Source organism: Mauremys reevesii, linkage group 25 (assembly GCF_016161935.1).
Source record: "Mauremys reevesii isolate NIE-2019 linkage group 25, ASM1616193v1, whole genome shotgun sequence".
Classification (NCBI taxonomy): domain Eukaryota; kingdom Metazoa; phylum Chordata; order Testudines; family Geoemydidae; genus Mauremys; species Mauremys reevesii.
The window spans coordinates 7,445,467-7,464,850 of NC_052647.1; the positions used below are offsets into that span (position 1 = coordinate 7,445,467).

The 19,384-nt window shown below is 52.9% G+C and overlaps 1 protein-coding gene across 19 annotated transcripts in view; it reads right to left on the reverse strand.

Moving 5' to 3' along the window:
- LOC120391363 (adhesion G protein-coupled receptor E3-like) overlaps positions 1 to 19,001 on the reverse strand; it is a 50,205-nt gene extending 31,204 nt beyond the window's left edge. For 15 of the 19 annotated variants that reach the window (XM_039514951.1, XM_039514948.1, XM_039514942.1 and 12 more), the window contains exons 1-5: positions 18,940 to 19,001; positions 6,696 to 6,752; positions 5,648 to 5,803; positions 4,155 to 4,310; positions 63 to 182 (exon numbers count right to left, since the gene is read on the reverse strand). In XM_039514951.1, coding sequence (XP_039370885.1) covers positions 63 to 182; positions 4,155 to 4,310; positions 5,648 to 5,803; positions 6,696 to 6,752; positions 18,940 to 18,970 — 520 coding nt within the window. In that variant the 5' untranslated portion in view covers positions 18,971 to 19,001. Of the gene's footprint in view, positions 1 to 62; positions 183 to 1,693; positions 1,746 to 4,154; positions 4,311 to 5,647; positions 5,804 to 6,695; positions 6,753 to 18,939 lie in introns of those variants that run through there. The other 4 variants (XM_039514955.1, XM_039514939.1, XM_039514953.1 and 1 more) reach the window with 2 other exon arrangements.
- Between the last annotated feature and the right edge of the window lie 383 nt (positions 19,002 to 19,384).

Sequence of the window (19,384 nt, forward strand, 5' to 3'; positions counted from 1 at the left end):
AAGATTTTGTGTGCGGGGGTGGGGGGGGGTGTCTCAGCAGGTGGGGCCAGGGGAGAGCTCACCCTGGCAGCTGTTCTCACTCGCGTGCGTGAACTTGGCTTTCCCATGGCCATTGATGCATTTGCAGAAGTAATTCCCAGGTACATTGATGCAGTTTGCGTGTCCCTGGCACTCGTCAATAACTGCAACACAAGAGGGGATGTTCTGTACAGTCCTGCCAGGGAGACGTTCCTGTACCACCCACCGGTACTGAGCTGGGTGATGGGACCCAGGTGACCGGGCCCCTGGGAGCTTAGCAGTCACAGGCCTGATTCTCAGCTACGCTGAGGCTACACTTGGCTGCTCCGGCAGCAGAACAGCCAGTTGAGAATATGGTGCATTGAAAACTGTGTTAGCATCACAAGCTCTCACTTTACGTCTGCAAGGGGCTTTCCTGGACCTGCTCGCGGGCTAGGGGGCTCGTGTGACCAGGGCTGGCTCTAGGTTTTTTGCCGCCCCAAGCAAAAAAAATTGTTGCTGCCCCCCGCCCCAGCCCTGGGCTCTCCCCCCGCACTCCTCTGCTGCCCCAGCCCTGGGCTCTCCCCCGCCCACCTGCACCCTCCTGCCACCGCAGCCCTGGGTCACTGGTAACTCGCTCCCAGGGCGGGTCATTCCGCAGGAATTTTGGATGTGCACAAAACAGAGACAGGATTGGGTCCCATATGGTTACAGAACTGCAGTAAAGTGGAAAAATTTTCAGCTTGTGTGATTGGAGGATATCTGGATGCATATTATAAGACTGTCCTATATAAATGAGGAAAAGTTGAGGTGCCTTTATTATTCTTTTGTTCCACTCTTTCATTCTATGGGGAATTTGCAAATGCAATATCACTGTCTTCCTTTTAAACAAACAAACAAAACAAAGGCAATGGCTGTTGAAAATAGCAATTCCAGTCCTAATAACCACTGGGAAGCATTTCTTGCTCAATTTTATCCTACTTTTTCTACAGCAAGTTACAGTGGATCAATATATTTGATTTGGGTGAAATGAAGTAACAGCTGCCCAAACTGAACTTGAGCACTCCTGAATTTTGAGGTGTTCAAATCTGTGTGTGTGTGGGGAGGGGGGGGGAGCTGTGGGCTCTGTGGGGGAGCACGGCAGCATGTATGCAGTAGCGTGTCTGGCACTGCGCAGAACCAGCCATGCTCGTCTGAGTGGCACGGTAAGGGGGCTAGGGGGTTGGAGAAGGGGTAGGCGGTTCTGGGGGGGCAGTCAGGGACAGGGAGCAGGGGGGGTTGGATGGGGCGGAGGTTCGGGGAGGCAGTCAGGAGCAGGGAGAAGGGGGGGTAGATGGGTCAGGGGTTTGGGGGGGCAGTCAGGGAACAGGGAGCGGTTGGATAGGCATGGGAGTCCCAGGGGTTTGTCAGGGGACAGTTAGGGGGTGGGGTCCTAGGTGGGAAGTTGGGGGGTCTCAGGAGGGGGCAATCAGGGGACAAGGAGCAGTGGTGCTTAGATAGGGGGGTGGGGTCCTGGGGGGCAGTTAGGGGCAGGGGTCCCAGGATGGGGTGATCAGGGGACAGGGAGCGGGGGGAGTTGGATGGGTTGGGGTTTCTGTGGGGGGCAATCGGAGGGAGTGGATGGTGGCAGGGTGGGGCTCCCCTCCCTCCCCCTGGAGTGTCCTTTTTTTTTAATGTTAAAGTATGGTCTCCCTACCACTCACAGCACTCACAGCAGGCTGCCGCATGAAGTCCCCCTCCTTCCTTTCCAGTTGGTAGTGGCCAAGGGAATGCTGGGAAATGTAGTTCTTTCCCTACTCCAGGGCTTGCTCTATAGGCAGGGAGCTAACCAAGGAACTACAGCTCCCAGAGCCCCCTCTTGGTTCTGCTGCACTGCAAATGGGCTGCCCCAAGCAGGTGCTTGCTTTGCTGGTGCCTAGAGCCGCCCCGTGTGTGATAAGCTTAAGCCCTGAAGTGGGACCTTTTCCCTCCCTCCCAGAGTTATTGTCCATTAATTAGCACAGCTCCAGGCATTGTCATTCCCCTTAGAAACAGCCAGTCCCTCTTTAAAACTCGACACATTCACAGCTCCCTTGCCGCAGTGGCAGTGAGTTCCAGAGGCTAATGCTGCCTCAGGTGGAGGAGTATTTCCTTGTATCTGCTTTGAATTTGCCCCCTTTTCAGTTCAATTCAATCCACACACTGCCCCTTTGATCATTGGTCTTTCTAAAGCTCGTGATTTTCTAACTTGATCTGATTTTTTTTAATGCCTGGGATTGTCATCACGAGCTCAACCATGCACTTTAGACCCACTGGAGCCGAGTTCAGTGCATAGCTGTGCAGGGCTGGAGCTAAGCATGTGCTTTGCTGACTCGGGGGGTTCAGGGAGCACAGACAGGGATCAGCACAAAACGATTTAGCAGCTGGCAGCTTCCAGCGTCCCCCGGTGGAGACACCAGCATGTGGGTATCCCCTGCCAGGGGACTGGCATTGGTGCATGCGCCAGCTTCACCAGCGCACAGGGGTCTCCAAATGCACTGCACTGCGAGTCCAGAGAGACCTCTTGGTCTGTGCCCTGGGCAAACTCCCTGCCCTGGGGGAGCGACGTGGAGCTGGCCAGCCCGTGTGTCCCTGTGCCATGCCGCTGGAAGCCAGGGTGTCTGAGGGAAGCCTGGGGCTGGGCTGGCAATGCCAGTCCCAGCACATCCCCCCTCACAGCGCAGCCCTGGGGGAGTGATGCGGAGCTGGAGCAGAGAGAGGCTGGAGCAGGGGCCTGGTACAAGGCCAGAACCAAAGTCAGCAGAAGTGACGCTCTGAGCAAAAGTCCGGCCCTGTGGGACACTGAGCCAGAAAGGGTTAAGCACCTTGCAGGCTAAATGACCCAAATTCTGCCTTTAAAGCCACACTAGAAAAGGAGCCAGGAGCTGTTTCTGGCTCTGGGGAAGCAGCGCGGTATCGGAGCAGCTGGTTTGTTGCTGTCTCGGTGAATCTAAGTATCAGAAATAACGAGCAGTTTGGGGGATTGTCGGCCGCACTCTGCAGTTTGCCCTGATGGAGCAATCTCAGTGTGGCCCCCCCCAGGCACCAGTCACACCCTGTCACAAAGCAGAGGGTTGCCGGCAAGTTCACTGTCCGGTGCACGAACTCGGCACCGGTATTGCCGGCATTGCTACAACACAGTGATTGTGTAACCACATCCCAGCACCAGATTCCCCTGCCTGGCGCAGGATCACATGGTTTGGTGGGTGGGGAATGTTTTGTCTGAAGCAGCAGGAGAAAGGCACAAGGGGGGTAACAAGCATGTTGTGAGACACCCAAGCTGGGACGTCAGTTGTTTATCCCGGATGGTTTGTCTCAGTCTGTAACTGTTGGGGTCCACTGGCAGAGGCAGACGTGTGGCCGTGTCCCTGTGGCATCTCTGGGCGCCGGCACCGGGCTGCATTGGCGATAAGCCTGGCCGAGCGCCTTGGCCACTGCCCCGACTCTGGGCTGTCTGGGCACTTCGCTGGAGGTCTGCCGGGCCGGCGACCCGCCCAGAGCCGGGACAGCACACAGAGCCGACGAACGCCAACGCCACGTCCCCGCCCCAGACTGCTGGAACTCGGGGGGCCTCAGGGCAGCCTGGGGCTGGGCTGGCAATGCCAGTCACCGCACATGCCCCTCCCAGCGCTGCCCACGCAGGGAGCTTGGGGCAGTGGGAGGGTCCCTCGAACTAGCAGCTGCGCCCCCTAGAGGCCAGAGCAGAGCATGGCTGCCTGCCCCCAGCGGAAGCTCAAGCAATAGGGGACGGGGGCGAATTCAAGAACGCTTTAGGCCAATTTCCAGAGCCGTTCCCGGGGCCACTTCCCAGGCTCAGCGGGGCACTAGCAGCCCAGATGCTGCGTGCTGGGGCCAGCGAGGGTCCCCTCCCTCCTCCCCAGCGCATCTCTGCAGCACAAGGAGTTTGCTCCGTGGGTCTGTTTCTAACCCCGAGAGTTTATTCCCCGTCCAAGCACCAGGCACAGGGGTGAGCCTGGCCCCATGTGCTGCAGGAGCAGGCGAGGGCCACATATCATCACAGCTGACGGCCTCAGGCCACTGCCAAAGACGGCAGCAGCCCCAGTGCAGCGCCAGGCCTGGAAGGAGCATTTGTGTGTGCGAGGGGAGGTCTCAGCAGGTGAGGGCAGGGGAGAGCTCACCCCGGCAGGTGTTCTCCCTCACGTCCCTGAATTTGGCTTTCCCAGAGCTGAACTCGTAGCCATCACTGCAGGTGCAGTAGTAACTCCCAGGCACGTCAATGCAGTTTGCGTTGAGGCCACAGTCTGCCGGGCTCGGCCCCAGACACTCGTTAATATCTGTAATGCAAGAGGGGACGCTCTGTACAGTCCTGGCAGGGAGACATTCCCCGTATCACCCCCCAACCTCCACACTGAGCTGGGTGACGGGACCCAGGCGATCAGGGCCCTGAGCGGTTAATGATTAAGGGCCTGATTCTCAGTTACTCATTTTTGCTGCTGCAATGTCAGAAACAGCCTCCCCCCCCGAGCCTCCTGTCCCAGGTACGGGGGGGTCGGGGGTCGGCCCCACAAACACCCACATCCCCCATGTGAGAGGAGGGTGGGGAGACGTCCCCCTGGGGCTCCAGGCTCCCTGTGTGTTGGGGGAGGGGTGACCAGCTGCCTCTCCTCTGCCCCCCTCCCTCCTTGGATCCCTGCAGGATGGGGTGAGGGATAGTATAGCCAGCACTGCCCCATTCTCTCCTCTGGGCAGGGATCTGTGGGGCTTTTCTGCCCCTGGACACCCAGGGGCTGACTAGGGCCCAGGCTGGGATTCAGGTGGGTCAGCGTGATGGGCCCCCCCCACCGTGTGCCCAATTCACAGAGCCCAACACTCCTGGCTCCTGCTGCTCACTCTGGAGGCCCCGGTTCGATCCCCAGGAGGGCGGCCCTCACCCGAGCTTCTGCCCCACTCATTCCCCAGCCGGGCTGAGCACCCCCAGCAGGCCCTGGCGTCAGTGGAGTTGGCTGCTCTGGCCCGTAATGCCCTGCTCTGTCCCAGCCCCCCCAGGACAACGTGGGAGCCCCGTTACCGTCACAGGTCTCTGTTGGGTCAGTGAAGAAGAAGTGATTCCCATGTGGCCGGTATCCATCCAGGCAGGTGCAGCTGGGCACATGGGTCCCAGGTTTCAGTTTAGCCCAATTTTAGAGGGGGGGGCACCTACAAATGCCACTTCTAACATCTGAGCCATCAGGGGTTTGGTTTGGGCTGGTCGATAACCCGGCCCTTGGCTACAAAGGGGACCTGCCCCTCACTCCAGCCCCCAGTGTAGAGCCCTCGGCCCCAGGGTCTATTCTCTGCTGGCCACGGGGCTGGGAAGGGAAGGGGAAGGCTACACAGGGGCCTTCTCCTCTCCCCTGCACTCACCCACCCTGCTCTATAAACCCACCCCAAGACACCCACGCCAAGGGGCTGCTCCCGGCTCCCCAGACCCCTGACTCTGCTCTCCTCCCACAAGGGAATGGGACCGGAGGGGGCGGAGGCTGGCGACCCTCACCCGTGCTGCTGCCCCTCCTCATTCCCCAGCCGGGCTGAGCACCCCCAACAGGCCCTGGAGTCAGTGGAGTCGGCTGCTCTGGCCCTTAATGCCCTGCTCTGTCCCAGGCCCCGCAGGACAACGTGGGAGCCCCGTTACCGTCACAGGTCTCTGTTGTGTCGGTGAAGAAGCGATTCCCCCTTGGCTGGTATCCATCCAGGCAGGTGCAGTGGGTGCTGTTCACACACTTGGCGTTTGCTGGGCACAGCTTATGGTTGTTGCAGTCCTCAGTGGTACCTGCAAGGGCGGGAACAGCTGGGCAGGGTCAGCCAGTGCAGAGTAGCTCTCCCCCCCCCCCTCCCCCAGACACAGGGGGATCGACTCCTTTCACAAGCCACATTCACTGATTTTCGTCACAGACAGGCAGAGCCACCAGAGCCAGGCGTCGGTTCACGTGAAACGTTTTCAATCTAAATAATTGTTTCTCCTTTTTGTTGCTGTCGTCGTTACTCTCATTAGCGTCAATTTCAAACCAAAACCTCACTTTGAACCAGAAAATGAGAATTTTTCATTTTGTAAATTATTTCATCTCCCCACACACACACAATTTTTTTCTTGAGTAAAACCAAACATTCCTCTGAACCGAATCAGCATTTTCTGGCAAAAAATGGTTCCCTGGGAAATTCCTGCCCGGCTCTGCTCTGGATTGACTGAGAGCGGAATCGGGCGTGAGGCTAGTTTGGATCATGAGCTGCTTCCCATGACCCAGATTGTGACCTGCCTACTGGGGGCTCCTGGATCCTTTAGCTGCCCAGTGTTTGGGGCTCCGCTGGGATCCGTCCCTCTGGCCAGCATGAGGGGAAGGGTCCCAGCGCAGCTTAGCAAGCTGCAGGGCTTGGGATGGGAGCGGGGGTGGTGGTGGTGCAGCACTGGGGGACCCCAGTGGGTCAATGGGAATTTGTCTGAATCCCAACTTAGGATTCTTAGCAAAGACACAGAGTCCAAATCCCAAACGCCCCCTCTTCTCCTCTCCCCTGCATGCACCGACCGTGCTCTATAAACCCACCCCAAGAAGCCCACGCCAAGGGGCTGCTTCCGACTCGCCAGACCCCTGACTCTGCTCTCTCCACAAGGGGGAGGGGGCGGAGGCCGGAGCCCGGGCAGCCGGGAGCGCTGGGGAAGGTTAGCCAGGAGGAGTCAGTCTTACCTTGTACGCCATGATTCTGGGCCACGGTGCCCCACAGGCACAGAGCGATGCAGAGCCCTGGAAGGCAGAGAGACAGGGTGAGGCACCATGGGCAGATGATAACCAACACTCAGTGCCACTCTACCCAATGCCAGCACCCCTCACCCCGTCTGCCCAGAGCTGCCCCATGAACTCCCCCACAGACCCACTCCCAAGCCGTGCCCCCGGACCACACTCACTGGCAGCCCTGGGAGGTGACACTGTCTGCGGAGGGAGGAGCGCTCCAGCAGCAGGGCTGTGTGGGGCTGTCTCTCCCTTTGCTAGCCCTGCCCCATGCTGGGACCTGAGAGTGGCAAAATTTGAATTTTTATGCACCCCATAGAATGCCGGCATCCCCAGGCACATGCCTATAGTGCCTAATCGGAAATCCGGCCCTGCCCATTGTGCCAGGTGGCACCCAGAGCCCACCAAAATCAGGGCCCCCATTGTGCCAGGTGCCACCCAGAGCTGACCGAGATCAGGGCCACATCACGCTCGGTGCTGCACAGACACACAGTGAGCCAGTCTGTGACCCAAAAAGTTCATGGCAATAGGCAAAGGGAGGAGCATTCTCTCCACTTTACAGATGGGGAAACTGAGGCACGGTGAAGGGTAACAACTTACTGTAGCAGGGTGGACCCTGCTCCAGCCCTGAGGGCTTTGAAAAGCAGCCTGGCAGGGCTTGAGAGCTGCGGCTGGAGGCTGGGCTGATTGGGAAAGTGGCTGCAGCTAGGGGCCACGCCCCAAACTGAGGATCAGGGCCTTATAAGAAGCAGGGAAGCCAGAGCCCAGACAGTCTCTCGCTGGCTTCAGAGAGGGATAGGCCTGGCTGCTTATGAGCAGAGGTGAAGTACCTGGGTGAAGCAGGGCTGGGAACAGGCTGAGGAGCTAGGGAAGCTCCAGCCTGGAAAGCCCCAGGCTGCGGCCTAGCAAAGGGCCAAAGGTACTGTGGGTTGCAGAGGGCAGCCCAGGGGTAGGACAAAGCAACAGGTCCAAACCCCTATTGCCTGTGATGAGTGGGCTGATACTGCAGTCTGCCCCAGGGTATGGGGCTAGACCATGACTGTCAGTGGCCACTACTGAGGCAAAGTGGGGATAGTAGGGTGGGGGTTCCCCTGGGAGGGGGGGAGACCCAATTATAGTGAAAGGGGCACCGGGTTCAGGGAGGGACACGGGGGCCTGCGAACAGGGGGATCACCAGCCTGCCGAGGGTGCTCCAGGGCTGGACTGAGCGACATTCCTGGAGCAACCAGCAGGAGGCGCGGCAGGGGTGAGTACCCCCCGTTTACACTTACCCAAGGTCACCCAGTGTGTCCATGCAATGGCCAGACCCACTTGGAAAGGGGAAGCACTGGGGCGGGGGATGGGGCACAACACAGGCTGCTGTTGATCTGCTTTTCCATCAGGTATCGGCCCAGATCCGCCTCCTCCTGCTGGTGTTTATTTAGAGCCTGTTGCTCTGAGTCATTAACCACACGTGGGTGCAAAGAACCAGATGCTAAAGGACCTGGGGGCTGAGTGCCTGAGGTGCTGTGCAAAGGGGAAGCACAGCGGGCTGGGGAACCACATTGTGCTTTCCTAGGACGGGAGCTAGAAAGGGGGCGCGGCTTTGAAATTCAGCTCTGGTCAATCTCCCCCAGGGAGACTCCGTGGAGGATGAGGGAGCTGGGGAGGTGACGGCATCACAGGTCCCCTGGGAGCGAAGGCCGAACCATTAATTCAGAGAGTCTAAGGCCAGGACGGGAGCAGGCTGATCCGGCCTCTCACACTACACGGGCCAAAAAATGACCCAGGGATTCCTGCATCCAGCCCATAGCTGGGGATGGAGCTGGCACAGAGATTGAGAGAGGAGAGCCCGTCTGTTCTACTGAAAGTGATGGAAACGGCTGTTGTGTGTTCACATTGTCACCTGCCTGTGCAATAGCATGTTCACACTTGCGGTACTTGCAGCGGTATTCAGAGCAGTGCACTCTGGGCATCTATCCCACAGAACACCTCTTTCTCTTCTGCCACTCAGAGTTGTGGGAAAGCAGAGAGGGTCTGGGGGAATCTTGGGTCCTGGCAGAGTACCCCATTATGCATTGCTTCGCATCCCAGCATTCCCTGTGGTTCTGTCTGAATTTGGCACCATCTTTCAACAGTTTGTGTATTGCGCATCTTGCCTCTTCGGGTTGCAGGAATGGATCCCAACTGTTGACCAGTATGCTGCTTGCTCTGACCAACACGTCACAAGTGGCAGTGCAGTTATTCTTTAAATTACAAAGGCAAGAGGAGTGCGACATTGATTTCGCCATGGGTAGTAGCTACGATACGAGATTGCTTGTGGCATTCACGGAGGTGCTGACCACAGTGAAACACCGCTTTTGGCTCGGGAAACAAGCACTGAGTGGTGGGATCACATCGTGATGCACAACTGGGATGATGAGCAGTGGCTGCAGAATTTCTGATGAGGAAAGCCACATTCATGGGACTATCTGATGAGGTCACCCCACCCCTGCGGCACAAGGACAGGAGAATGAGAGCTGCCCTGCCATTGGAGAAGTGTGTGGCGATTGCACTGTGGAAGCCGGCTACTCCAGAATGCTACTGATTGGTTGTTAACCAGTTTGGAGTGGAAAGTTGATCGTTGGACTCATGTTGATGGAAGTCTGCCGGGCCATTAATCACATCCCGCTCCAAAAGACCGTGACTCTGGGCAACGTGGGCAACATTGTGGATGGCTTTGCACAAATGGGCTTCCCTAACTGTGGAGGGGTGATGGATGGCACGATTATTTCAGTTCTGGCACCAGACTACTTAGCCACTGAGTACATTAATCTCAAGGGGTATTTCTCAATGGTTCTCCAGGTGCGTGTGGATCACCAGGGGCATTTCACAGACATTAACACAGGCTGGCATCCGACGAAGTGGGCATTCACCCACGAAAGCTCATGCTCCAAAACGTCTGTTAGTCTATAAGGTGCCACAGGATTCTTTGCTGCTTTTACAGATCCAGACTAACATGGCTACCCCTCTGATAGTTGTGCATGACACAGGCATCTTTTGGAACACTGGCCTGTTCAGGAAGCCGCAAGCAGGAAGCCAAAAGCAGAAGATCACTGTAGGGGAAGTTGAAATGCCCATTGTGATCCTGGGAGATCCTGCCTACACCTTAATGTTGTGGCTTATGAAACCATACTCAGGGCAAATTGACAGCAGCAAGGAGTGGTACAACACCAGGCTGAGCAAGTGCAGAATAGCCATTGGATGTCCTTTGTTTCCATTTAAAAGGCCGCTGGTGCTGCCTCTGTGGAAAGCTGGACCTGGCTGATGGCAATATTCCCATGCTTATAGGCACATGCTGTATGATCAATAATATTTGTGAAGCAAAGGGTGAAAGCTTCACTCAGGGCTGGATTGTAGAGGCTCAGCACTTGAAGGCTGAGTTTGAACAGCCAGAGACCAGGGCTATTAGATGGGCGCAGCACAGGGTCATAAGGATCAGAGATGCCTTGAGGCAGCAATTTGAAGCCGAAAGCCACTAATATTTTTTGCTATGCTCAGGAGTGCAGTGCTTGCAATGCTAGGAGGTGATTGATGCAGACGATGCAATATGTGGGTTTAACGTAATGGTATGTTGCTTTGCAGGGCTCTCTTTACTTTCAATTAATAGAACAAAGATTGCTCTCAAACCAACACAATTCTTTTATTAAAAAACAACAACTGGAGGAGAGAGTCAAACAAATAAAAAACATCAGCAGTGAGGGGGATGGGGGAAGGGAAGGTCCCAGAAGGAGGAGGGGTCCTGGGAGGGCTAAAGATTTGTGTATGTCCAGGGATCATATCCAACCTTCTCCTTTGAATTACAATGCAGCAGGGCCAAACTGCAGAGGGATGGGTGTTGAGTGCAACCCTCCTTCCCGCAACAACTCACTTCAGCAATTCCCAAAATCAAATCCACGTATTGGGGCCTCCTCTCCTGTTTGCACTTTGCCAACATCCAACAGCTGTGATTGGCTAGCCTCCACTGAGGTGGAAAAGAGCTCCTGGATGCATGCATCTCTGACCTCCGAGTCATCCTCTGCCTCTGTCCCCCTCCCACTCCACATCCTTGTCCAAGATTTCCTCCTCCTGGCTCGGTTGACTTTTAACTGACATGTGAGCCACTGAAGTATCCACAGTGGCCTTTGCAGTGGAGGTGGGGTCGCCACCGAGTATCACGTCCAGCTTTTTGTAGAACCGGCAGCTTGTGGGTGCAGCACCAGAGTGGCGGTTTGCCTCCTGCACCTTGTGATAGGCGTTCCGCAGTTCCTTCACTTTGACCCTGCACTGCAATGTGTCCCGGCCCCTTTCTGTCATGCATCGTGAAATCTGTCCGTAGGTATCATAATTCCTATGGCTGGAGCCCAGCTGGCACGGAACAGCCTCCTCTCCGCAAATGGTGATGAGGTTCAGCAGCTCGGCATTGCTCCAAGTGGGAGATCGCCTGGTGTGTGGAGCAGGCATGGGCACTTAGAAAGATGTGCTGAGACCACTGCACGGGTCACCAAGCGAACAGGAAAGGGATTTCCAAAGGAATTTATGGGATGTGGATGATGGTTGGTCACCTGAGGGAAGGGCAGTAGAGTTCAAACCGATGACCAGAGAGGCAAGAACGAGCATTGTGGGACACCTCCCAGAGGCCAATTGAAGTGCTGGAATTGGCCAGGGTCTCTATACTGGCACCGACGCAGATAGCCTTTCGCCTCTTGTTGAGGTGTTTTTTTACAGTGCTACAACAGCACAGTTTCTGTGCACTAAGTGGCCTGGCAGTGTGTACGCCTTGGGAGTTACAGTGCAGAAAGTTGCTTTACTGCGCAGAAACTTGCCAGTGTAAACAGGGCCTAAGATGTTTCCAGCAGTCATCCTGGGCAGGGATTCAGTGAAGAATGAAACCTGATTAACTCACTTCCCTGCCTTAAACAGGATTTAAATATGGCGGGAATCCTTTGTTTTCTAGTTTGATCCTCACCCCCTATTAGTGGAAAAATACTAGTAGTCCAGTACCAGGTGACATGATCCCATGACCCTGAAGTGTCAAAGCAGCATCCCAGGAAGCTTCTCAGGGAAGTGGGAGATTAGCATCTTCAAAGTTCTATTGTCCATCTTAAATGGCCAAATAAGGCTGGTTGCCTACTGTCTGGTGGATGTTCCCCAGGTATTACATAGTCAATATTCTTAAATTGATACATACATGCAAATAGGATAATCATATTCAGTAAATCATAGTCTTTCCAATGATACCTCACATTACCTATCTTGCATAGAACACATCTGTTATGCCAGATTCATATCATAACAATATCCTATGAAGAATATGGGGTGTAACTTTCCATGACCTCCGTGACTTCTGCAGCAGCTGGTGTGGCTGGCCCTGGGCAGCCGCTGCTGGAGCAGTTTTGGGCCACCGCACCTCCCAGCCGCAGCAGTAGTTTGGGTGTGGGAGGGGTCTCAGGGCTGGAGCAGGGGGTTGGTGTGCGGGGCGCTGCTTACATTGGGGAGGGGCTCCATAGAAGTGGTTGGCATGTCCATGCAGCTCCTACGTGGAGGGGCAGAGGGCTCTGCGCACTGCCTCTTCCTGCAGGCACCGACCCCGCAGCTCCCATTGGCTGTGGTTCCCAGCAAATAGGAGCTGTGGAGCCGGTGCTCATGGCAGGGTCAGTGCATGGAGCCCCCTGGCCTTCCTCCCCCTCCAGGAGCTGCAAGTACAGCTCCTGTCAGCCCCACCAACCCTCCCCCCAGCACCAGCAGGGGTCCCGAACCATGTGCCGCCACCCACCCAGCACCTGTGACATCCTTTCCAGGCTGCCCCCCGGACCTGTGGTGTCCCCCGGGCCACCTCCTCCCAGCACCTGCTGCACCCCCAGGCCACCTCCCAGGGCACCCATGGCTCCCCAGACCAAGTGTTAGTTAAGGGTATATAGTACAGGTCATGGACTGGTCACAGACCTGTGGTGAGAAGCATCTAAGTTTGTAAGGGCACTGAAAGTGTTAAGATCATCTTAGAATGTGTTTTGCTTTTATTTCATTTGACCAAATCTGACTTGTTCTGCTTTGACTTATAATCATTTAAAATCTATGTTTATACTTAATAAATTTGTTTGTTTATTCTACCAGAAGCAGTGCGTTTGGTTTGAGGCCTGTCAGAGACTCCCCTTGGGATAACAAGCCTGGTACATATCAATTTCTTTATTAAATTGATGAACCCATATAAGATTGTAGCGTCCAGGGGACATAACTGAACACTGCAAGACAGAGGTTCCTGGGGTAGTGTCTGGGACCGGAGATATTGGCTAATGTCATTCAGCAGCAAAATCCAAGGAGCAGCTTACATGCCAGAGGCTGTGCGTGAACAGCCCAGGAGTGGGGGTTCTCACAGCAGAGCAGGGTAAGGCTGGCTCCCAGAGTCAAGGATTGGCGTGACCTAGCAGATCACCGGTCCAGATAACACCAGAGGGGAACGTCAAAACCCTTTGTTCTGGAATTCCAGGTACCAAAAGCGTGATGGCACCTCCTAGGCTTGTCCCATATATATTGTCCTTATCTTTGAGACATTCCAGTGAGAGTAACTGCCTGCCTGTTACTACAGTAGAACACCCATATGTGCTGATCCTGACAGTTTTCCTGGCTAATGCAAGGTGTTATGGGATGCTTAGCATAGGTGAACAAGACTATAGGAAGACACCGGCCACCATTCCAGGCCATGTAACTGATAGAAGTGTGTATACAAATAATGTTATATGCATTAAGCACATACTATCCATATTAATATAAGTAATGGGAATAATACCTATTGATCATATGATATATTATATTAGCCCGGCATATATTGGTGAACACTTCAGAAATTGATTTAACCCCCACCTAAACAATTCAGCTAGTCCTAATGACCCAGATCCAATGACCCCACCCCTCATTACAGTGCCAATAACCCCTTCGAGAGCTGCCAAGCCTGTGGCAGAGACACATTCTGTGAGACTCTCATGATGGGCACAAATGCGGCACATACAGCATTACATTCTGCCAGCCTGGGAACTTAATGGTTAACACTTGAGTGCTGCCTGGTGGCAGAGAGGAGAACAGAACGAGGAGGAGAAATACTTGAGAGAAATAAAAAATAAATATGCATTTTAAAAATGTTATACACAGAAATAAGCAACAGAGAAAGAGAGAGAGAGATGTCTCCTGGCCCCTGTCTATGAACCAAATTTTGCTTATTTACCCCACTGTGATTCTGGTGTTAAACCAATGAATCCAATTATTTCATTAATAACTATTATTACTATCATAATATTTTCGAATCCCAGCTTTGTGCCCCTACAGAAAGCTGCCTCAACCAGCTACCTGGAAATTCCCCTTGGGTACTGGCTTTATGTTACAGCCCCCAGGCACAGTGGGCATTCCAGAGGTGAGCGGTGTGGCCAACGTACTCCTACACTCTGGCTCTTGCCAGCTGCTGGACTGGTCTCTTGGGGCTACGGACAGTTGAGGATGAATCAGGGAAGGCTTTGGGCTGCTCTGCTTCCAGGGACCAGACTGATCTGCAATTATCCCCTGGGATTCAGTAGCTGTGAAAGTAGTGGAAAACCATCAGTGATAAATGAAGTGGGGTGTAGCCCCCTTTGATGGACACCCAGCCAGCCAGTTAGCTGTAAAATCCCTCTTGGTAACTGTTCTCTGCTTGCTTTACCGGTACAGGGTTAAAAAGTCCCCAAGGTTAAAAAAGAAAAGTGGACTCCTGACCAAAAGAGCCAATGGGAAGGCTAGAACTTTTTAGAATTAGGAAAGAAACTTTCCCTTTGTCTGTTCTCCGGAGAAGGAGACAGGGAGCAGCAATGCTGCGTAAGGCTTGAACCAGGTATGAAAACTCATCAGATCATACCTAGAATTACTTATTTAAAACCCTCCAAATATGTAAGTAAATTAGGAATGTTTAGCTAGACGTGATCAGGTTTATTTCTGTTTATTTTGGCTTGTAGATCTCATCTGGGCTAACCCCAGATGCTTTTGTTTGCTTGTATCCTTTAAGCTATTTTGGGTGCTTCATTTTTGTAATTGTTTCTTTTAAGATCTAGCCAAAAATTCTACGTCCCAGAAGTATTTTTTTCCTTTTTGTTTTTAATAAAATTTACCTTTTTTAAGAACAGGATTGGATTTTTGGTGTTTCAAGAAGTTTGTGATTGTTGTTTGATTAGCTTATTTAATAACAATATAACATTAGGGATCTATTATCGGCCACCTGACCAGTACAGTGATCGTGATGATTAAATGCTAAGGGGAATTAGAGAGGCTACCAAAATTAAGAACTCAATAATAGTGGGGGATTTCAATTATCCCCATATTGACTGGGAACATGTCACCTCAGGACGAAATGCAGAGACAAAACTTCTCGATACTTTAAATGACTGCTTCTTGCAGCAGCTGGTACGGGAACCCACAAGGGGAGAGGCAATTCTCAATTTAGTCCTGAGTGGAGCGCAGGAGCTGGTCCAAGAGGTAACTATAACAGGACCGCTTTATAACAACACTTAACATCCCTGTGGTGGGAAGAACATCTCAACAGCCCAACACTGTGGCATTTAATTTCAAAAAGGGGAACTATGCAAAAATGAGGGGGTTAGTTAAACAGAAGTTAAAAGGTACAGTGACTAAAGTGAAATCCTTGCAAGCTGCATGGACGCTTTTTAAAGACACCATAATAGAGGCCCAACTTAAATGTATACCCCAAATTAAGAAACACAGTAAAAGAACTTAAAAAGAGCCACAGTGGTTTAACAACCATGTAAAAGAAGCAGTGAGAGATAAAAAGGCATCTTTTGAAAAGTGGAAGTCAAATCCTAGTGAGGTAAATGGAAGGGAGCATAAACACTGTGCAATTAAGTGTAAAAACCTAATAAGAAAAGCCAAAGAGGAGTTTGAAGAATGGCTAGCTCAAAACTCCAAAGGTAATAATTTTTTTTAAGTACATCAGAAGCAGGAAGCCTGCTAAACAACCAGTGGGGCCCCTGGATGATCGAGATACAAAAGGGCGATAAAGTCATTGCGGAGAAACTAAATGGATTCTTTGCTTCAGTCTTCACGGCTGAGGATGTTAGAGAGATTCCCAAACCTGAGCTGGCTTTTGTAGGTGACAAATCTGAGGAACTGTCACAGACTGAAGTGTCACTAGAGCAGGTTTTGGAATTAATTGATAAATTTAACATGAATAAGTCACCGGGACCAGATGGCATTCACCCAAGAGTTCTGAAAGAACTCAAATGTGAAGTTGCGGAGCTATTAACTATGGTTTGTAACCTGTCATTTAAATTGGCTTCTGTACCCAATGTCTGGAAGTTAGCTAATGCAACGACAATATTTAAAAAGGGCTCTAGAGGTGATCCCAGCAATTACAGACCAGTAAGTCTAACGTCAGTACAGGGTAAATTAGTTGAAACGATAGTAAAGTTCTCTGAAGGAGTCAACAAACATGTGAACAAGGGGGATCCGGTGGACAGAGTGTACTTAGATTTCCAGAAAGCCTTTGACAAGGTCCCTCACCAAAGGCTCTTACATAAATTAAGTTGTCTTGGGATAAGAGGGAAGATCCTCTCATGGATTGAGAACTGGTTAAAAGACAGGAAACAAAGGGTAGGAATAAACGGTAATTTTTCATAATGGAGAGGGGTAACTAGTGGTGTTCCGAAAGGGTCAGTCCTAGGCTCAATCCTATTCAACTTATTCATAAATGATCTGGAGAAAGGGGTAAACAGTGAGGTGGCAAAGTCTGCAGATGGTACTAAACTGCTCAAGATAGTTAAGACCAAAGCAGACTGTGAAGAACTTCAAAAAGATCTCACAAAACTAAGTGATTGGACAACAAAATGGCAAATGAAATTTAATACGGGTAAATATAAAGTAATGTACATTGGAAAAAAAATAACTCCAACTATGCATACAATATGGTGGGGGCTAATTTAGCTACAACTAATCAGGAAAAAGATCTTCAAGTCATTGTGGATAGTTCTCTGAAGACGCAGTGTGTAGAGGTGGTCAAAAAAGCAAACAGGCTGTTAGGAATTATTAAAAAGCGGATAGAGAATAAGACTGAGAATATATTATTGCCCTTATATAAATCGATGGTACGCCCACATCCTGAATACTGCATACAGATGTAGTCTCCTCATCTCAAAAAAGATATACTGGCTCTAGAAAAGGTTCAGAGAAGGGCAAGTAAAATGATTAGGGGTTTGGAATGGGTCCCATAGAAGGAGAGATTAAAGAGGCTAGGACTCTTCAGCTTGGAAAAGAGAAGACTAAGGGGGGTTATGATAGAGGTATATAAAATAACGAGTGATGTGGAGAAAGTAGATAAGGAAAAGTTATTTACGTATTCACATAATACAAAAAGTAGGGGCCACCAAATGAAATTAATGGGCAGCAGGTTTAAAACAAATAAAAGGAAGTTCTTCTTCACACAGCGCACAGTCAACTTGTGGAACTCCTTGCCTGAGGAGGTTGTGAAGGCTAGGACTATAACAGCGTTTAAAAGAGAACTGGATAAATTCATGGAGGGTAAGTCCATTAATGGCTATTGGTCAGGATAGGTAAGGAATGGTGTCCCTAGTCAGAGGGTGGAGATGGATGGCAGGAGAGAGATCACTTGATCATTACCTGTTAGGTTCACTCCCTCTGGGGCATCTGGCATTGGCCACTGTCGGTAGACAGGATACTGGGCAGGATGGACCAGTACGGCCATTCTTATGTTCTTGTAGCCACAGCTAATTTCCTTTGTTTTCTTTCTCAGCTCTTCCCTGGGTGAGTGGGGGTGAAAGGGCTTGAGGGTACCCCACAGGGAGGAATTCCCAAGTTCTCCTTCCTGGGTTCAAAGGGGTATTTTGCATTCGGGCGGTGCAAGTGGTTACCAAGCCAAGGTCAGAGGAAAGCTGTAACCTTGAGAGTGTAATACAAGGCTGGAGTGGCAAGCAGGGCTGTCCTTACCCATACGCAAACTACACAGCTCTGTAGGGCACCAGGAAATTTGGGGCACCAAATTGCCCCAAAATTCTAGGTACCCTACGCAGCTGCATGCTGCTCCAGTGGCCAGTCCGATCCCCTGGCTGGCTGAGCTGGCCAGGAAAGCTGCCCTTGCCCCTGCTCTGCCTCTTCCCCCAGACTCCCACCCCTGCTCAGCCCCAGCAATGCCTCCACTGCCCCTCTTCCCCTGAGCTACATCCTGGGGGACAGCAAGACAGGTCGAGCGTGCCCCGCACTCACCAGGCAGCAGGGAATGGAGTAACCTGGACTCAGGCTGCTCCACTCTGCTGACTCTCAGCCGCACCACTGGTGAATGCTAGGGAGTGGTTCCCCCCTGCTCCCCAAGCAGGGGCGGCTCTAGCAATTTGGCTGCCCGAAGCACGGCGGCATGCTCCAGGGGGCGCGCTGCCGGTCGCCGGTCCCGCGGCTCTGGGGGACCTCTTGCAGTCATGCCTGCGGGAGGTCCACGGGAGCCGCGGGACCAGCGGACCTCCCGCAGACATGACTGCGGAGGGTCCGCTGGTCTCTTGGCTCCAGTGGAGCATCCGCACCCATGCCTGCGGGAGGTCTGCTGGTCCCGCGGTTCCAGTGGATCTCCCGCAGGCATGACTGTGGAAGGTCCGCCGGAGGCGCCTGCCGCCCTGCCGGCAAACGTCTGCCCCAAGCGTGCTCTCGGCGTGCTGGGGTCTGGAGCCGGCCCTGTCCCCAAGTCCCAAGGTTGGGATCCAGGGGAGCAGAGCGGAGCAGGCAGGGGCTGGGTCACTCCACTTCCCGCCACCTGTGAGTGCAGGGTTGGGCCCACCCTGCAATCACCAGGTGGCAGGAAGTGGAGCGACTTAACCCCAACCCACTCTGCTTCACTGGCTTGTGATGGGGGTGGTTTCCTTCCTCCCCCAAGGAGGCTCCCTGTGGAGGCCTGGTACCACCTAACCCCTGCAGAGGCCTGGAGCCAGCTCTCCCCCCGGTGGGGGGGCGGGGGGTTGCATAGGGCACCAAAATGTCTAGGGATGGTCCTGGTGGCAAGCCTCTCTCAACACCACGGCGACACTTCTGTTTCAAGCTAGATGAGAGCTATTGCAACTGTCTTCTCGAGCTGGAACATTCTCTTTCCAGCTCCATTGCAGACAGACCCGTGGGCCCCCCTGGACTCTCCTAGTCCCAGCTGAGTTCAGCCCATGGAATTTGTTCCACTCACCCAATGGATACACGTCACTTCGGGTTCCCATGGTGGCTCAGACGCTGTCAGGGCAGGTTGAGTTCTGTGGATTCTGAGCTTTGCAGCCTCCTTATCTTGGGGAAATTAGACAGGAAACCAAGTTGACTCATGTCCTGTTTGATTATATTGTATCAACCAACAGCACTGCACACAGGAAAGCACCCTCTTCTCAGCGTGCCCTGCTCTCCTTCCTTCTGCCCTACCACTTCCCCCAGCCCCATAAGTATTAACTTTGCTGAGTACCTATGGGGGAAACTGACCACAGTGCAGAGGGCCTAGCACCGCTTCACAGAATCACAGAAATGTGGGGTTGAAGGGACCTCAGAAGATCAAACAATCCATCCCCATGTGCTGAGGCAGGACCAAGTGCACCTAGACCATCCTTGGCAGATGTTTGTCCAACCTGTTCTTAAACCCCCCAATA